At 38.4% G+C, this 19,065-nt stretch overlaps 2 protein-coding genes across 5 annotated transcripts in view; one reads left to right on the forward strand and one right to left on the reverse strand.

The window, feature by feature from the left end:
- LOC103100157 (mucin-16-like) overlaps window positions 1-8,960 on the forward strand; it is a 56,244-nt gene extending 47,284 nt beyond the window's left edge. Inside the window, exons 12-16 of one of the 3 annotated variants that reach the window (XM_056798740.1) lie at window positions 1,051-1,178; window positions 1,302-1,369; window positions 2,460-2,632; window positions 3,335-3,370; window positions 7,085-8,960. In XM_056798740.1, coding sequence (XP_056654718.1) covers window positions 1,051-1,178; window positions 1,302-1,369; window positions 2,460-2,632; window positions 3,335-3,370; window positions 7,085-8,529 — 1,850 coding nt within the window. In that variant the 3' untranslated portion in view covers window positions 8,530-8,960. Of the gene's footprint in view, window positions 1-1,050; window positions 1,370-2,459; window positions 2,633-3,334; window positions 3,371-7,084 lie in introns of all 3 variants that reach the window. The other 2 variants (XM_056798738.1, XM_056798739.1) reach the window with 2 other exon arrangements.
- The window catches only part of LOC103099991 (transient receptor potential cation channel subfamily M member 2-like), an 84,021-nt gene that overhangs the window by 14,807 nt on the left and 50,149 nt on the right, over window positions 1-19,065 (reverse strand). The gene's annotated exons all lie outside the window — the stretch shown is intronic.

The raw sequence follows: 19,065 nt of genomic DNA on the forward strand, positions 1-19,065 counted from the left end.
TCAACCCCTTATTGACTGGGGATGAATGCTCCAGAAGCCTTTCCTGTTGCTTCAGTTGTGGACAAGTCCTTTTGGCTTGATGGGGTCTGCCCTGGTACACTGCTTTACTTCCACCTCCACCTCTGTACACATCATCTGTCCTGCAGGTCTTCAAAGTCGTTTTGTGCTGGAAAATGATTTGCTTGTCTTTTTTTGTGATATACTCCTCCAGAATTCATTTTAGGACATTGTATCAGGTTTTGGGGTGGTAATTTGATAGAGATCAGATGGGGGATGTGTATCTTCTCCACCAACTTGGTGAGACTCTGCCCTTGGCTTCTATTCTTATACATTTGAATTATTGGAAATTGGAAATGAGACCCTTATCAGAAGAATATGAAGCAAAGATTTTTTCTCTCCAGTTAGCCAATTCCCTTCTCATTTTACCTACATTGGTCTTGTTCTGGAAGAAAACCCAATTTTAAGTTAGCAACACTCTCCATCTTATCTTGCTGTCCTATCTATCCCTCATGTGCACATGAACTGTCCCTCTGTCCATTAAAATGAAAGATACAATTTTCCAGATAACTCATTTTTTTACATCAACTTTTAGGTAGCTTGCTCATATTCCCATTTGGAGTTTACTTTGTTATGTAAAGCAAGAATATCGGTCTATCCCTAGTTCTCCTGGACTAATTTTCAGTATTACAAGCAATTTTTGTTAAGTAATGAGTTCTTACTCTTGAAACTGGATTAACCTCCTCATTTTACGTGTGAGGAAACTAAAGGCAAAAACATAGGATATGGCAGGACCATGATTTGAATCCAGGTCTTCTGACTCCCAAGTCCACAATTTTTAATACTGCCAGAAAAAAGTATAGTAGAGGTATCCTCAGTTTTCCTCTGAGGAAGGACTAGAATAGTGCCACCTAGAATAATGGTCATGATCATGATAATGGTCACCACAATAACTAGCATTTAGAGAGATCTTTAAGATTTACAAAGCATTTTCTCTCATTTGAATAACATTTGTAAGGCTCAGACAATTGGGTATCTTTCCCTTCTTTACAGCAGCAGGGAGATACAACTGGAAGAGCTTCACCCTTAACTTCACCATCACCAACATGTTTTATACAACCAAGATGGCTCAAAGGGATTCCAGCACATTCCGTCTTCCTGAATTTTTCCTGCAGCGCCTGGTGAGACTCAACCCCTCCACACCCCTCTTCCTCCTTGCATCCATGCTTCCTTCCTCATCCCTGGGTATACAGACTTCCTCTAGCCAGGTACTCAGAAGTTCCCTTCTCTCTTTTTGTTTCCAGTTCAAGGTATTGTTTGAAAGAAGCAGCCTTGGCTCTCAGTATTGTGGATGCAATGTGACCTTGCTGAGGTGAGAATCTTGAAAGCCATGAGCTCAAATAGCAGGGACCATAACATTCCCATTTGACAAAGATCACACACAGGCTGCTGCTGCTTCCCAATAGCAATTCCTTCTTTCACAAGCTGTAATGGATTCACCACCACCACCACCCCCACCCCCCCAACCAACAAGCCATTAGAAATATTGTGGGCACCTTCTACCTTTTCCCTGGTGGAGAAAAACTTCTTTTTCCACAAGTCTTCCAAAGACAAGGTTGTAAGTTTAATCACTTGAACTTTATAACTCCATGTGAAAGAAATAACATAGGAGGCACCAATAGAGTGCTTAGAAAATAATTGATTAGAACATATCAACATTCACTGTCTCTAGAATCATAGGATTATAGAATGGAAGCTTAAAGAGATAGTAGAGGCCATATGGACCACTCTCTTCATTTACAGATGAAAAAATGAAGACCCAAGGACATTCCAGTGACTTTTCCAAGATCAAAGATATTGTCAGATCCAGAATTTGAACACAGGCCATTTGATTTTAAATCCAGTGGTCTTTGTACTACTATAAAGAAACTACTGAAAATAATCTGATCCCATACACACTTGTAAACATAGATGTGAGTGAATTTACACAGCACTGCCAATTTCATTGCAGCAGATCAGAGTGCTGAGCTTGAAATCAGGAAGACCTTAGTTCAAATTCTCTCTGAGACTCTTAGCAGCTGCGTGACCGTCAGCAAGTAACATCATTTGTCTTAGCCTCAATTCCTTCATCTTTAAAATGATAAGGTTGGTTTTGATGCCTTCCAATGTCCTTTTCAACTCTCAAACTATTATTCTCTCCAAACCATTGTTCAAAGTGGGTCACTTCTTTCAAGAGTGTTTTCTGAATAATTAAATTTCATTAATTAAACCAAAGGTGTCAAACTCAAAAGGAAACAACATCACTGTCCCCTGCATGTTGACTCAGAAAATTATGCATATTTATATATTCCATCATCAACACTTTAAAATTATAGAGGAACAGTACTACACTATAGTCTTGTTCAAGTGATTTTCAGGAAGGGCCATGTTTGATATCTCTTGTCTAAATCATCAATTTCTAGGTCTATGAAAAATGGGGCAGCAACAGGAGTGGAGGTTATATGTTTTTATAAGGAAGTTTTCTCTGTCCCCATCTTGGACAAGAAGAAGATTTACCAAGAGCTGAGTCAAGAGACTAATGGAATAACAAGGCTTGGACATTATATTCTAGATAAGAAAAGCCTCTATGTGGATGGTGAGTAGCCCAAATTGGGACATACATTTTTATTTCTCTAGGTGATTCCATTTCCAGAAAACAACCCACCTACCCCAAATTCTTCTTACCTTTTTAGACCACCTTTATTTTCATGGTTTTTTTTCTATCCCTCCTGGGATGCTGGCCCTCAAAGTGGTGACAAAATATAGAGATATGGGGGTTTACTTCTAAAGATCATAAGTGGCTGGATTTTTCTTAGGCTCCTATAACAAAGGTGTATGCCATCAATCTCCCTTCCTTGTGATTGAGGAAGTGCCTTGAATGATAAAGTGCCATTTTACCAACCCTGTGGGCCCCAGAACATCTCTCCATTGCTTCCTTCAACGTTTGCCCAGATACCCTACTGAAACATTAATGTTTACTCTCTCTCTCCCACCCTCCCTGCTCCTCTCTCTCCTCTTCCCTCAACCATTACTTTTCCTCCTCATTTCATTTCTCCTTCATCTTTTCTCCCTTTTTTTATTCTTCTCTTTTCTCTATTTCCCCTCTCCTCTTGTCTTCACTTCCCTTCTGTCCAATTCTCTTCCATTCTGTTCCCTTCTCCTCTCCTCTCCCCTCCTTTCATCTCTGTTTCCCTGCCTTCTTTCCCTCCCTTCTTCCCTTCCCTCCCCCGAATCTCTCCTTCTCTCCTTCCCTCTGAATTTCTTCCTCCTCTTTTTCTTCTCCCCTTCCCAACTATAGGGTATAACCCTCAGATGCCACCCCGCTCCACAAAAGGTGAGTTTAAAATTTGTTACTTTCTCTATATTTTGACCTTTTTTTGGAAGGAGGGGAATAGGGAAGAGGGGAAATGGGTTTGGGGGGTTCAGAATGAAGTGTACTGTTAGAAATGGCCAATGTAGAGCCCTTCATTACTTCATATATCTATGTGGGTTATTTTGCTACTCAAAACATATACAAATTGTTCAAAAGGGTAAAAATTAATCCAATAGGACATGGAAAGCAGGTTACCCCATCCGCTTCTCATTCAATATTTAGTCAAACCTTGTGGTCTTTGTAACCCTGGTACAAAAAAGGCATCTCCAAGGATTTCAGGGAGACTTGTGCCCGTCCTCTATGATCTTCATTCAGTAATGTTGGCCAATGGTTTTCTTTTTTTTTTTTTTAATTTAATTTTTTTGTTGTTGTAATACTCACTTTATTTCCCTCCCTCCCTCCAACCACCCTTTTCCAGCAGCCGAATTGCAATTTCATTCGGTATTAATTGTGTCCTTGATCAGAACCTATTTCCATGTCCTTGTTTGCATTAGAATGTTCATTTAGATTCTACATCCCCAACCATATCCCTTCGACCCATGCATTTAAAGCAGTTCTTTTTCTTTCGTATTTTTACTCCCACAGTGTTTCCTCTGAATCTGGATACTGGTTTTCCTCGTAGGTTCCTCAGAGTTGTTCAGGGTCATTGCATTGACACTAATGGAGTAGTCCATTACATTTGATTGTACCACAGTGTCAGTCTCTGTGTACAATATTTTCCTGTTTCTGCTCCTCTCATTCTGCATCAATTCCTGGAGGTTGTTCCAGTCCCCATGGAATTCTTCAACTTTATTGTTATTCCTTTGAGCACAATAGTATTCCATCACCAACATATGCCATAATTTCTTCAGCCTTTCCCCAATTGAAGGGCATCCCCTCATTTTCCAATTTTGGCCAACACAAAGAGCGCTGCTATGAATATTCTTCTACAAGCCTTTTTCCTTATTATCACTTTGGGATATAAACCCAGCAGTGCTATGGCTGGATCCAAGGGCAGAAAATGACCTTTGGGGGCATAGTTCCAAATTGCCCTCCAGAATGGTTGGATCAATTCAGAACTTCACCAGCAATGCAATAATGTCCAGTCATTGCCAACACCTCCTCCAGCTGTCATGTTAGCCAATCTGCTAGGTGTGAGGTGATACCTTAGAGTTGTTTTGATTTGCATTTCTCTGATTATTAGAGATTTAAAGCACTTTTTCATGTGTTTATTAATAGTTTTGATTTCTTTGGCTGAGAACTGCCTATTCATATCCCTTGCCCATTTATCAATTGGAGAATGGCTTGATGTTTTGTATGATTGGTTTAGCTCTTTATAAATTTGTGTAATTAGACAAACACAGGAACTATATGAACACAACTACAAAACACTTTCCACAAAGTTAAAACTATATCTAAACACTTGGAAAAACATTGATTGCTCATGGGTGGGATGAACTAACATAATAAAAATGACAATCCTACCCAAATTAATTTGGCACTTATGGCACTTATTTAGTGCCATACCCATTGAACTACCAAAAAACTTCTTTACTGAATTAGAAAAAACCATAACTAATTTCATTTGGAAGAACAAAAGATGCAGGGAAATCATGAAAAGAAAATGCAAAGGAAGGAGGACTTGCAGTCCCAGATCTCAAACTATACTATAAAGCAGTGGTTATCAAAACAATTTGGTACTGGCTAAGAGACAGAAAGGAGGATCAGTGGAATAGACTTGGCGTAAATGATCTCATCAAGACAGTTTATAACAAACCCAAAGACCCCAGCTTTTGGGACAAAAATCCACTATTTGATAAAAACTGCTGGGAAAATTGGGAGACAGTGTTGGGAGAGTTTTGGGTTTCGGATTGGGAGAGATTAGGTTTGGATCAACATCTCATATTCAGAATGGGTGAATGACTTGAACATAAAGAAGGAAACTATAAGTAAATTAGGTGAACACAGAATAGTATACATGTCAGACCTTTGGGAAGGGAAAGACTTTAAAACCAAGCAAGACTTCGAAAGAGTCACAAAATATAAAATAAATAATTTTGACTATATCAAATTAAAAAGCTTTTGTACAAACAAAACCAGTGTAACTAAATTCAGAAGGGAAGCAACAAATTGGGAAACAATCTTCATAAAAACCTCTGACAAAGGTTTAATTACTCAAATTTACAAAGAGCTAAATCAATTGTAAAAAAAAAATCAAGCCATTCTCCAACTGATAAATGGGCAAGGGACATGAACAGGTAGTTCTCAGCCAAAGAAATCAAAACTATTAATAAACACATGAAAAAGTGTTCTACATCTCTTATAATCAGAGAGATGCAAATCAAAACAACTCTGAGGTATCATCTCACACCTAGCAGATTGGCTAACATGACAGCTATGGAAAGTAATGAATGCTGGAGGGTATGTGGCAAAGTAGGGACACTAATTCATTGCTGGTGGAGTTCTGAATTGATCCAACCATTCTGGAGGGCATTTTGGAACTATGCTCAAAGGGCGATAAAAGTCTGTCTGCCCTTGGATCCAGCCATGGCACTGCTGGGTTTGTACCCCAAAGAGATAATAAGGAAAAAGGCTTGTACAAGAATATTCATAGCAGCACTCTTTGTGGGGGCCAAAATTGGAAAATGAGGGGATGCCCTTCAATTGGGGAATGGCTGAACAAATTGTGGTATATGTTGGTGATGGAATGCTATTGTGCTAAAAGGAATAATAAAGTGCAGGAATTCTACGGTGACTGGAACAACCTCCAGGTAGTGATGCAGAGCGAAAGGAGCAGAACCAGGAAAACATTGTACACAGAGACTGATACACTGTGGTACAATCGAAGGTAATGGACTTCTCCATTAATGTCAATGCAATGTCCCTGAACAATCTGCAGGGATCTAAAAAACACTATCCTCAAGCAGAGGATAATCTGTGGGAGTAAAAACACTGATGAAAAGCAACTGCTTGACTATAGTGGTGGAGGGGATATGACTGAGGAGAGACTCTAAATGAACACTCTAATGCAAATACCAACAACATGGAAATGGGTTCGAATCAAGAACACATGTAATACCCAGTGGAATCATGCATCGGCTATGGGAGAGGTGGTGGGAGGGAGGGGGAGGGAAGAAAAGAAAATGATCTTTGTTTCCAATGAATAATGTTTGGAAATGACCAAATAAAATGATGTTAAAAATAATAAAAAATAACTTTGTGTAATTAGACCTTTGTCAGAGGTTTTTGTAATGAAGATTGTTTCCTAATTAGTTGCTTCCCTTCTAATTTTGGTTGCATTCACTTTGTTTGCATAAAAACTGTAATTTGAGGTAATCAAAATGATTGATTTTACATTTTGTGATTTTTTCTAGCTCTTGCTTGGTTTTAAAAGTCTTTCCTTTCCCAAAGTTCTGAGAAGTATACTACTCTGTCTTCACCTAATTTGCTTATAGTTTCCTTCTTTACATTCAGGTCATTCACCCATTCTGAGTTTATCTTGGTGTAGGGTGTGAGATGTTGATCCAAACCTAATCTCTCCCATACTGTCTTCCAATTTGCCCAGTAGTTTTATCAAATAGTGGGTTTTCGTCCCCAAAACTGGGATCTTTGGGCTTATCATAGATTGTTTTGCTGAGGTTATTTTCCCCTACTCTATTCCACTGATCCTCCTTTCTGTCTTTATATCCTTTCTAGAATCAGTCTACCACCATGGGACCAGAAGATGGAGGAAACTCTACCGAATGAATGGGCATCTGTTTCAATCCAAACGTTTTAACAGAAGAGCCTACTGTGGCCAGTGCAGTGAAAGGTTATGGTGTCTCGGAAGGCAAGGCTACAAGTGTATCGACTGCAAATTACTGGTCCATAAAGGTTGTCATATTCTTGTATCACAGACCTGCAAAAGGCATATGGATTTGGTGATGCCATCCCAAGAACCTCAAGTAGAGGATAAAAATGATAAAGTTGACCTTCCCTCCGAAGAAAATGATGGACTCGCTTATGTTCCCTCAACCTGGAAACATGACAGCCTTAAAGATGATTCTGGGGACATTAAGCCAGTTATCGATGGGATGGATGGAATTAAAATATCTCAGGGGCTCGGGCTACAGGACTTTGATTTAATCAGAGTTATTGGACGGGGGAGTTATGCCAAAGTTCTCTTAGTGCGATTGAAAAAGAATGACCAGATTTATGCCATGAAGGTAGTCAAAAAGAAGTTCGTCCATGATCATGAAAACACCAACTGGGTGCAGACAGAGAAGCATGTATTTGAACAGGCCTCCAGTAACCCTTTCCTTGTTGGCCTGCACTCCTGCTTCCAAACAAGAAGTCACTTATTCCTTGTCATCGAGTATGTGAATGGAGGGGATCTTCTGTTTCATATGCAAAGGAAAAATAAGCTTCCGGAGGAACACACCAGGTTTTATGCTGCTGAAATATGTATTGCTCTAAACTTTCTCCACGAACGAGGAATTATCTACAGGGACTTAAAACTAGATAATATCCTCCTAGATACTGAAGGTCACATCAAATTAACAGATTATGGCATTTGCAAGGAAGGTTTGGGCCCAGGTGACACAACAAGGACTTTCTGTGGGACACCAAATTATATTGCCCCTGAAATCCTAAGGGGAGAAGAATACGGGTTCAGTGTGGACTGGTGGGCTCTTGGTGTCCTGATGTTTGAGATGATGGTAGGAAGATCGCCATTTGATATAATCACAGACAAATTGGACATGGCCACTGAAGATGACCTCTTCCAAGTTATCCTTGAGAAGCCTATTCAAATCCCCAGATTTCTCTCTGTCAAAGCTTCCCGTGTTTTAAAAGGATTTTTAAATAAGGATCCCAAAGGGAGGCTTGGTTGCCAACCACAAACGGGATTTTCAGATATCAAATCTCATATGTTCTTCCGTAGCATAGACTGGGATCTGCTGGAGAAGAAGCAAGCCCTCCCTCCATTTCAGCCTCAGATAACTGATGATTATGGTCTGGATAACTTCGATACACAGTTCACCAGCGAACCTGTGCAGCTAACCCCAGATGATGAGAATGTAATAAAAAGAATAGACCAGTCAGAATTTGAAGGATTTGAATACATCAATCCTCTGTTGCTTTCTACAGAAGAGTCAGTGTGAAGAAATGGCATCTCCACTGTGGATAAATAATGTGAATGAACTATTAAATTTATCCATAACTACAGTATATGCATGCAAGGATGGGGAACTGTAAGGTTTTGAGTGGAGACCAATGATTTTTTAAAAAATTGCTGCTGAAAATCAAAGAAGAGAATAGATTTTGGTGGGTATCTTCCTCTACGTAATACTAGTTTTCAGTTTGGGGCACTGACATGATTGGCTTCTTTTCTGAGGGAATGTGCACATGTGCTTGCTTCCCCGAAAAATCTCATGTTTGTTACATCCTCGGGAAAGGAATGTTCAAACGACTTTGAAGGTGCAAACTTTCTGCAGAACAAAACTTGATGCAATGGCCAACAATTTCAAGAAAATTTGTGTAATATCCTGAAGAATAAAATGTTACAGTGGTGTTGAACCTCAAAAAAAATTAATTTTAATTTGCATGTCCAATTCATTGATCTCTGCTCTTACTAATTTGTTAATGTATGAACTCAAGGATATACATTTCCCCCTGAGTACTGCTTTGGCTGCATCCCATAGGTTTTGAAAGGATGTCTCATCATTGTCATTTTCTTCACTGAAATTATTGTTTCTATGATTTGTTCTTTGACTAATCAGTTTTGGAGAATCATATTGTTTAATTTCCAATTAATTTTTTATTTACCTCTCCATGTACCCTTACTAATTATTATCTTCATTGCATTGTGATCTGAGAAGGTTCCATTTATTATTTCTGCTCTTTTGCACTTGTTTACAATGTTTTTATTCCCTAATACATGGTCAATTTTTGTTAATGTACCATGTGCTGCTGAAAAGAAGGTGTATTTTTTGTCCCTATTTATTTTTCTCCACACATCTACTAACTCTAATTTTTCCAAGATTTCATTTATTTCTCTTACCTCTTTCTTATTTATTTTTTGGTTTGATTCATCTAGTTCTGATAGAGGATGGTTCAGGTCTCCCACTAGTATAGTTTTTCTATCTATTTCATCCTTGAGCTCCACTAGTTTCTCCTTTAGAAATTTGGATACTGTGCAATTTGGTGCATACATGTTGAGTATTGATATTTTCCTCATTATCTACATTCCCTTTATCAGAAAGTAAGTACCTTCCCTATCTCTTTTAACTAGATTTAATTTATTCTTACTTTGGCTTTGTCAGATATCATGATTGCGACTCCTGCCTTCTTTTTATCAGTTGATGCCCAATAGATTTGGATCCATCCTCTTACTTTCACCCTATGTGTATCTACTTTCTTCATGAGTATTTCTTGGAGACAGCATATGGTAGGGTTTTGGATTATTATCCACTCTGCTATTAGCTTGTGTTTTATGGGTGAGTTCATTCCATTCACATTCAGAGGTATGATAATCAGCTGTGTATTTCCCAGCATTTTGATTTCTACTTCTAGCTCTGCCTTTTCTTCATTCACTATTTCCTTCTACACCAATCTTTTTTTTTAATTAGTCCCATTAGTTCCCACCCTTAATATACTTCCCTTTCTACCCCCCTCCCTTCTTATTCCCCCCTTATTTTCATTACAGTATTTTTAAAATAATCTCTCACCCTCTCCCTTCCTTATACTGCTTCCCTCCCAACCAGTCCATTTGTTGCCCTTCTATGCCCCTATAGGGCACGAATCTATTCTCTGGCCCAATGGATTGGATTGTTCTTCCCTCTTTAGGTCAATTTCAATGCACGTGAGATTTGAGTATTTTCTATCACCAACATTTTTACCTTTCCAGTGTGTTGATGTTTTCCCTTCTCCCACCATGAGCTTCTTTGTGACAAATAAGTTTATTCCCTTTTGTTTCTTTTCCCATTTTTTTATTATTAATCTCTTTTTAGCTATAATTTTGTATATATATATACACACACATGTATATGTATTTATGTATATATATATATATATATATATATACCTATTTATATCTTGTTATTTCATCCTATACAGTTTGTCACTGTTCCCTCAAAGTGTAGTTCATCTAGCTTCCAAGTAGATAACAACACTTTTTAAGATTACCAATGACCTCTTGTCTTATAGGGATATATATATCATTTTAACTCATTGACTCTTAAAACAGGGTTTTTTTGTTGTTATTCTGTTTTGTTTTTCTTTTTCCCTCTTTTTAAATTATATTTTGATGATTCTCTTGAGTTCTGTGCTTGGACATCAAATTTTCTGTTCAGGTCTGGGCTTTCCTTTGAAAATTCTTGGAATTCTTCTATTTTTTTGAATGATGATACTTTCCCCTGTAAGAATATAGTCAGTTTTGCTGGGTAATTGATTCTTGGTTGTAGACCTAGTTCCCTTGCTGTCCAGAATATCATATTCCATGCCTTTCGGTACTTCAGTGTAGATGCAGCCAGATCCTGCGTTATCCTCACTGTGGTTCCATGGTATCTGAATGACTTCTTCTTGGCAGCTTGTAATATACTGTCTTTGGTATGATAGTTTTTGAATTTGGCTATAACATTCCTGGGTGTTTTCAGGGAAGCATTGTGGGTGATTCTTAGCAAGCTCAGTTGCCCAGCAAAATTCGTCAAACTGATCCAGCTCTTTCATGTCTACATGACAGGGGAAGTCCTATCTGGTGGAGAGACTTCCAATCGCTTCAACATCTCCAATGGCGTGAAACAAGGCTGTGTCCTTGCTCCAGTTCTATTCAACCTATTTTTCACCCAAGTATTACAACATGCTGTGATGTATCTAGACCTGGGTGTCTACATCAAATACCGACTAAATACCAAAGAACTTTGAAGAGACTAAAGGCTATGTTTTAAGGCATTTCAGACTCTCCAATGATTTATAAAAATCTCTATTCTATTGCATTTTTTGTTTAAGGTTTAACTTGGTGATTTTAAGTTCATATATTACTGGAGTCAATATTATTGTTATACTGTTCATTTAATGTACTGAGTTTTGACTACTGTTATATTCTGTTGTTTTCCCCCTATAACTGTGCTAAACAAATATTATTGAATAAGCCGATATGTGAAAAAAAGTTTTTTCCTATTTTTCCCTTTGCAAATTGTCATATAGAGGATAGATAGACTTCAGCAGAACTGGTTATAATTGTATAAGAACCTTTGGAAAATTTAATGTGCTAAATATCTCAACTGATTTCAAGGGATTTTTTAAACATGATTTTTGGAATTTTTCTTAACAATCTCTGGTCATTTTTGCCTGCCCCTACCATGAGGTAAGGCCCCTTCTAGTAGCTGAAGTGAAATACATTTTATAACCCCCAATCTTTCCGCATTTCTAAATATGTGAATGGAAGTAGGGGCAGTTAATCTCAGGGAATTTGTACCCCTAAAAAAGCCTCCAAAAAAGGAGCACCTCTCATTTATACTCTTCAGCTCACTACTTTACTTCCACCAGAATGATATATAGATTTCTTGATTATGTTCTTAACCCAAGATGAGTTTTACTTTCTTTTAAAATATGTTTATTACCAAGGTTGAAAGATTGCTGCTTTTGTAAAAACTTGTGACAAATATCCATCAGTTCATAGGTTTTAAAATGCCATACAGCAACTTATGTGAAATAGGAAAGTGTGTTTGTTTACTATTGTAATTAATTGGGCTATTGAGAATTTTGGGGATATTGATATCTACATACTTATACTACTATTCTTTATTTTAAAAAAATGTTACCTTGTTCAATTCATTTGCCTTATACTCACAGTGGAACATGGCCAGATATAAAGAGGAAATTGATCTCATTTTTGGTGAGAAAGCCTTGTATTATATATTTTCTTTTCTGACACCGTGTCAATGATTATAAGCTACATTTTTGAATTTTTTTAAAGCTCTTTTATTTTTTCAGTTTTTTTTTTATTTTTTTCTCTCTTCTTTATATTTGAAGCACATGTCACCAGTATTAAGATTTTCTTTAACCTTTTGATTTTTCAGTACTATAAGTTTAAGATACATTAGCTAATGCATGCCTTAAAAAGCTTGTGACTATAAAAACAATGCCACTAATTATTTAAATAAATGATGGGACTTTGCTTAATGATTCTGTCTGATTCCAGGAAAAGAGATACACACGAGAGCCATTGCACAGGGCCAAAGAAAAGCCAATCCAGGATGGATAGATGCACTTCTAGGCCAATACAAAGGTTTTGAACCTAGTGTGATACTTGGGGGTGCGACACTTGACTCATGTTAAGATGTAGGCCTTCCTTGTGTCCACACTCACTCTGAAGATACTCACAGACAAGTATCCTCAAAACCTTGGCTCTGATAATCTGGTGCCCTTTTCTGCCTCTCATAGTGTGGTACCTTTCTGTAGTCCTGGCTACTGACTGGGTAAATGCATCATTGCTTAGATCATTTTGATTGGGCCCTGATTCAAGGAACTGTTATAGATTTATTTTTCTTTTACGTAGAATTTTTTCACATAAGACTTTGATAATCTATATTTTCACCCAGAATTTTTTCTTTTTAATTTGGATTTTCTGATATCTTTTTAATATCTCTTACCAATTGGTTCATATACCTGATACCTCAACCATGCATCCCTAAGTGATCCTGTTTTTTTAATCACCCTCTTAATGGGGGGAATGTAAAAAAAAATCATTATTTAAATTGCAAAGTTTAAATTCCTTTTGAGAAGAATTTTAGGTAAGGAAAGATGCTACCTCTCTGAATCCAGAACTGAACTATTGGAGAAAACACAATGAAGAAGCCTCCAGACCACAAACTGCACAAAATTGAACTTTGGGTGTGGTTGATTGAACATTTATTTGTATGTATACTTTCATGCCAAAGGGGACTGTCCCCTAACTAACTCGACTGCCCCCTCATTGGCAATGCATCCAGCAATTATTGATTTTGTTTTTTTTCTCTTATCCTCAAATTACTGTAATGTTTAAGTTGATTATGTTTTCATGATCCTTTTTGGGGAAACTTCTCTCCCCAATGACGATCAAATGGGGGTATGTAAAAATAGACTCAAATTCAGGACTCCTTTCCCTAGAATCCTTTGCTCGACTTCCCCAGAGTGCTTTGTAATCACACTGAATTATCACCTTGTTGAGAATACAATTGATTATTTAAAGGAGTTCTCTGCCTACTGAGGGGTCTTTTGGACTTCCTTTTTGGAGCAGAGGTGGCTCTTTTCATAATGTAGGTGAGGTGTCTAGGCAAGAGGCCTAGACATGTGTTTTCTTATCCTGTATTTTTTTTAATCCTTAATCTTTAATAAACCTCATAAAATATAATACTCCTTGCAGAGAGAAAAACTAATTTCTACCTGCCTCAAATTCCTAAATTTTAACTGTTACACTCCAGAGTCATAGAGAAACTCAGAGGAAACACCAACTCCAGCTATCATCCTGCCTCCAGCCAGCACACAAGAAGTTTGCACAACAGCATCTCCCAGTGCTACTGACACAACCACAGAGGGCAGCAGTGTCAAGGCGGGGACAGCCTCTGTTTCTGATCGAGTACCTTCCACTTCCAGCCTCTTCCCAAGTAAGCATATTTTAAATAAGCTTCCCAGGGAGGGAATTGGGGTATGGCATTGGAGGAAATGGGGAATATCTGTCCAGGGAGGATTGGTTTGTGTCTTTCTAAGGTGAAGGGTCTCCTTCCCAGGTCCTTCCTCTCTTTTACCTTCCATTGAACTACTGGAGGGACCTATCATTACTGCCATATCTATTGAATTAGTGTCCTCTCTCTAGGCTTTTTTTTTTCTCCCTGAAAGGGCAGATTCACAATCCTTGTGTTAAAGTGATTCTCTTCTTCTTATTGATGGGATTCTGATTCCACTCAGTCTAACTTATGTAGGGATTATCCATCACTGAGTCAGTGCTTTGAAGGGGAATTTTTTTTTTATTCATCCTGTGGGGGAAAGTCAGAGAAGCCATGTATTTTTGGTCTCAGCAGTTAGTAGTAACAATGTGCTTTCCTTTGAGAGTCCACTAATAATGATTTGACTGAACTCTATATTCTCCCCTCTTCTCTTCCTGTAAGTGGTGATGCTGTTGTGGTGCCAATCACACCAACCCAAGGTCATGGAGCACCAAGATGCACAGTAGGACTGATAAGAAGTACCCTGATTAGGCCCCAGGGAAATTCCGGTTAAGATGGCGGCTTAGAGAAAGCTAAAGTTCAGATCTCCGGAAAACCCTTCCCGACCGATCTCAAACGATAAGCTCCTAAGGCGCGGAAATTCAAAACGATCAACAGCATAGACCCTGGGAACCCTCCTCCTGGACCTGGACCCGGTTCAAATGGTACGGCCCCCCTCAAAAGCCAGAACCCGAGATCACTCGGACCTCAGGGGTAGGAGTGCAGAGTCCAAGGCTCCGGGAAGCCGCAGCCTGGCCCGGCTCAGAGAGCAGGGTCCTCGGAACAACAACCCTCAGGGCCCTCTATCCGAGTCCCAGTGAAAGTCACTGCCTGGAGCAAGACAGCCTCAGGGGCTGGATCCTGCTATCAAAGTCTCAGTAAAAGTCCCTGCCCTCGAAGCTTGGGGAAGCTGCAGCCCATCCCCCCGCAGGCCAACAAAACAGCCTCATGGCCAGCGATTCTGAAGGCAACTTCCGGAAAGCAACGTGGTCCGACCCTTCCATTCTAGTTCCAGTGAGGCATATTCAGTTTAACCCAGGGAAAGCTCATAGAACCATCTGCCCAGGACTAAAGCCTCTGAACACCAGACAGAGATAAGAAAAGCTAATCCTCCACATTCAGAGATGGCAAACTCCACAGAAGCACAGAAGCCCCAAAATACCAAGAAAAATAAGAAGAAAGGGGCAACTTTGGACACATTCTATGGAGCCAAAATACAAAATACAGCAGATAGAAGATAATATACAAGAAAATGCTCCAAAACCTTCCAAAGGAAATGGAAACTCTCCACAAACCCATGAAGAATTTGAATCAGAAATGACCAAAAAGATGGAAGCCTTCTGGGAGGAAAAGTTGGAAATAATGCAAAAGAAATTCACGCATCTACAAAACCGGTATGATGAAACTGAAAAGGAAAACCAGGCTTTAAAGGCCAGAATCAGGCAGCTGGAAGACAACGATCGTGTAAAAGAGCAAGAATTAATAACGCAAAGCCAAAACACCAAGAAATTAGAAGTGAACATAAAATATCTCACCGACAAAGTGATAGATCTGGAAAATAGAGGGAGAAGGGATAATTTAAGAATAATTGGACTCCCAGAAAAGCCAGAAATAAACACCAAACTGGACATGGTGATACAAGATATAATCAAAGAAAATTGCCCAGAGATTCTAGAACAAGGGGGCAATACAGCCACTGACAGAGCTCACAGAACACCTTCTACACTAAACCCCCAAAAGACAACTCCCAGGAATGTAATTGCCAAATTCCAAAGCTATCAAACAAAAGAAAAAATCCTACAGGAAGCCAGAAAAAGACAATTTAGATATAAAGGAATGCCAATCAGGGTCACACAAGACCTTGCAAGTTCTACTCTGAATGATCGTAAGGCATGGAACATGATCTTCAGAAAGGCAAGAGAGCTGGGTCTCCAACCAAGAATCAGCTACCCAGCAAAACTGACTATATACTTCCAAGGGAAAGTATGGGCATTCAACAAAATAGAAGACTTCCAACTTTTTGCAAAGAAAAGACCAGAGCTCTGTGGAAAGTTTGATACCGAAAATCAAAGAGCAAGGAATACCTGAAAAGGTAAATATTAAGGAAAGGGGGAAAATGTTATCTTCTTTTACTCAAACTCTCTTCTATAAGGACTACATTTATATCAATCTACGTATACTAATATGTGGGGAAAATGTAATGAATAAATAGGGGGTAAAGAAAGACCAAATAGAATAATCATTCTCACACAAAGATTCACATGGGAAGGGGAGGGGAAGTAAACTCCTATAAGAAGGAGAGGAAGAGGGGGGGGGGTTACTTAAACCTCAATCTCAGGGAAATCAACTCTGAGAGGGAAAACATCCAGATCCATTGGGATCTTGAATTCTATCTTACCCAACAAGGATAAGGAGAAGGGAAAAGCAATGGGGGGAGGGGGAGGGAAGAAAAAGGGAGGGACTAAAAAGGGAAACATCAAGGGAGGGGACAAGGGGGACTGATTCAAAGTAAATCACTGGACTAAAAGGTAGAGCCGAAGAAGAAAAGGTTAGAATTAGGGAATTAGGGAATTTTACTCATCCTGTGGGGGAAAGTCAGAGAAGCCATGTATTTTTGGTCTCAGCAGTTAGTGGTAACAATGTACTTTCCTTTGAGAGTCCACTAATAATGATTTGACTGAACTCTGTATTGTCCCCTCTTCTCTTCCTGTAAGTGGTGATGCTGTTGTGGTGCCAATCACACCAACCGAAGGTCATGGGCAGAAAGTCTTTTATCGCCCTTTGGACATAATTCCAAATTGCCCTCCAGAATGGTTGGATCAGTTCACAACTCCACCAGTAATGAATTAATGCACCTACTTTGCCGCATCCCGTCCAGCAGTCATTACTTCCCATAGCTGTCATGTTAGCCAATCTGCTAGGAGTGAGGTGATACCTCAGAGTTGTTTTGATTTGCATCTCTCTGATTATAAGAGATGTAGAACATTTTTTCATATGTTTATTAATAGTTTTGATTTCTCTGGCTGAGAACTGCCTGTTCATGTCCCTTGCCCATTTATCAATTGAAGAATGGCTTGATGTTTTTTACAATTGATTTAATTCTTTGTAAATTTGAGTAATTAAACCTTTGTCAGAGGTTTTTATGAAGATTGTTTCACACTTTGTTGCTACCCTTCTAATTTTAGTTACATTGGTTTTGGTTTTACAAAAGGTTTTTAATTTGATGTAGTCAAAATTATTTATTTTACATTTTGTGACTCTTTCTATGTCTTTCTTGGTTTTAAAGTCTTTCCCTTCCCAAAGGTCTGACATTTATACTATTCTGTATTTACCTAATTTACTTATAGTGTCCTCCTTTATGTTCATGTCAGTCACCCATTTTGAATTTATCTTGGTGTAGGGTGTGAGGTGTTGATCTAATCGTAATCTCTCCCACACTGTCTTCCAGTTTTCCCAACAGTTTTTATCGAGTAGTGGATTTTTGACCCAAAAGCTGGGATCTTTGGGTTTATCATATATTGTCTTGCTGAGGTCACTTGCCCCAAGTCTATTCCACTGATCCTCCTTTCTGTCTCTTAGCCGGTACCAAATTGTTTTGATGACTACTGCTATGTAATATAGTTTGAGATCTGGGACTGCAAGGCCCCTTTTCTTTGTATTTTTTTTTCATTATTTCCCTGGATATCGTTGATCCTTTGTTCTTCCAAATGAACTTTATTATGGTTTTTTCTAAATCAGGAAAGAAATTTTTTGGAAGTTCTATGGGTATGGCACTAAATAGATAGATAAGTTTGGGTAGGATGGTCATTTTTACTATATTCGCTCCTCCTACCCATGAGCAGTTCATGTTTTTCCAATTGCTCAAGTCTAGTTTTAATTGTGTGGAGAGTGTTTTGTAGTTGTGTTCCTATCATTCCTCTGTTTGTCTCGGGAGAATGATTCCTAGGTATTTTATTTTGTCTAATGTGATTTTGAATGGGATTTCTCTTTCTAGTTTTTGCTGCTGAACTATGTTGGAGATGTATAGAAATGCTGATGACTTATGTGGGTTTATTTTGTATCCTGCAAATTTGCTAAAAGTGTTGATTATTTCAATTAGCTTTTTGGTTGAATCTCTAGGATTCTTTATGTAGACCATCATGTCATCTGCAAAGAGCAATAGCTTAGTCTCCTCCTTGCCTATTTTGATGCCTTCAATTTCTTTACCTTCTCTAATTACTTCTGCTAGTGTTTCTAGTACAATGTCAAATAGTAGAGGTGATAATGGGCATCCTTGTTTCACTCCTGATCTTATTGGGAATGCATTTAGTTTATCCCCATTGCATATGATATTGGCTGATGGTTTTAGATATATACTGTTTATTATTTTTAGGAACAACCCTCCTTTTCCTATGCTTTCTAGTGTTTTCAATAGGAATGGATGTTGGATTTTATCAAAGGCTTTTTCTGCGTCTATTGAAATAATCATGTGATTTTTGTTGGTTTGCTTGTTGATGTGGTCAATTATGTGGATGGTTTTCCTAATATTGAACCAGCCCTGCATCCCTGGTATAAATCCTACTTGATCATGGTGGATGACCCTTCTGATCTCTTGCTGGAGTCTTTTTACTAGTATCCTCTTTAAGATTTTTGCATCTATATTCATTAGGGAGATTGATCTATAATTTTCTTTCTCTGTTTTTGACCTGCCTGGTTTTGGAATCAGTCCCATATTTGTGTCACAAAAGGAATTTAGTAGAATTTCCTCTTTGCTTATTATGTCAAATAGTTTGTATAGTATTGGGGTTAACTGTTCTCTGAATGTTTGATAGAATTCACTTGTGAATCCGTCGGGCCCTCAGGATTTTTTCTTAGGGAGTTCTTTGATGGCCTGTTGGATTTCATTTTCTGATATGGGATTATTTAAGAATTCTATTTCTTCTTCTGTTAGTCTAGGCAGTTTGTATTTTTGTA

The sequence above is a fragment of the Monodelphis domestica genome, chromosome 5 (assembly GCF_027887165.1).
Source record: "Monodelphis domestica isolate mMonDom1 chromosome 5, mMonDom1.pri, whole genome shotgun sequence".
Lineage (NCBI taxonomy): Eukaryota > Metazoa > Chordata > Mammalia > Didelphimorphia > Didelphidae > Monodelphis > Monodelphis domestica.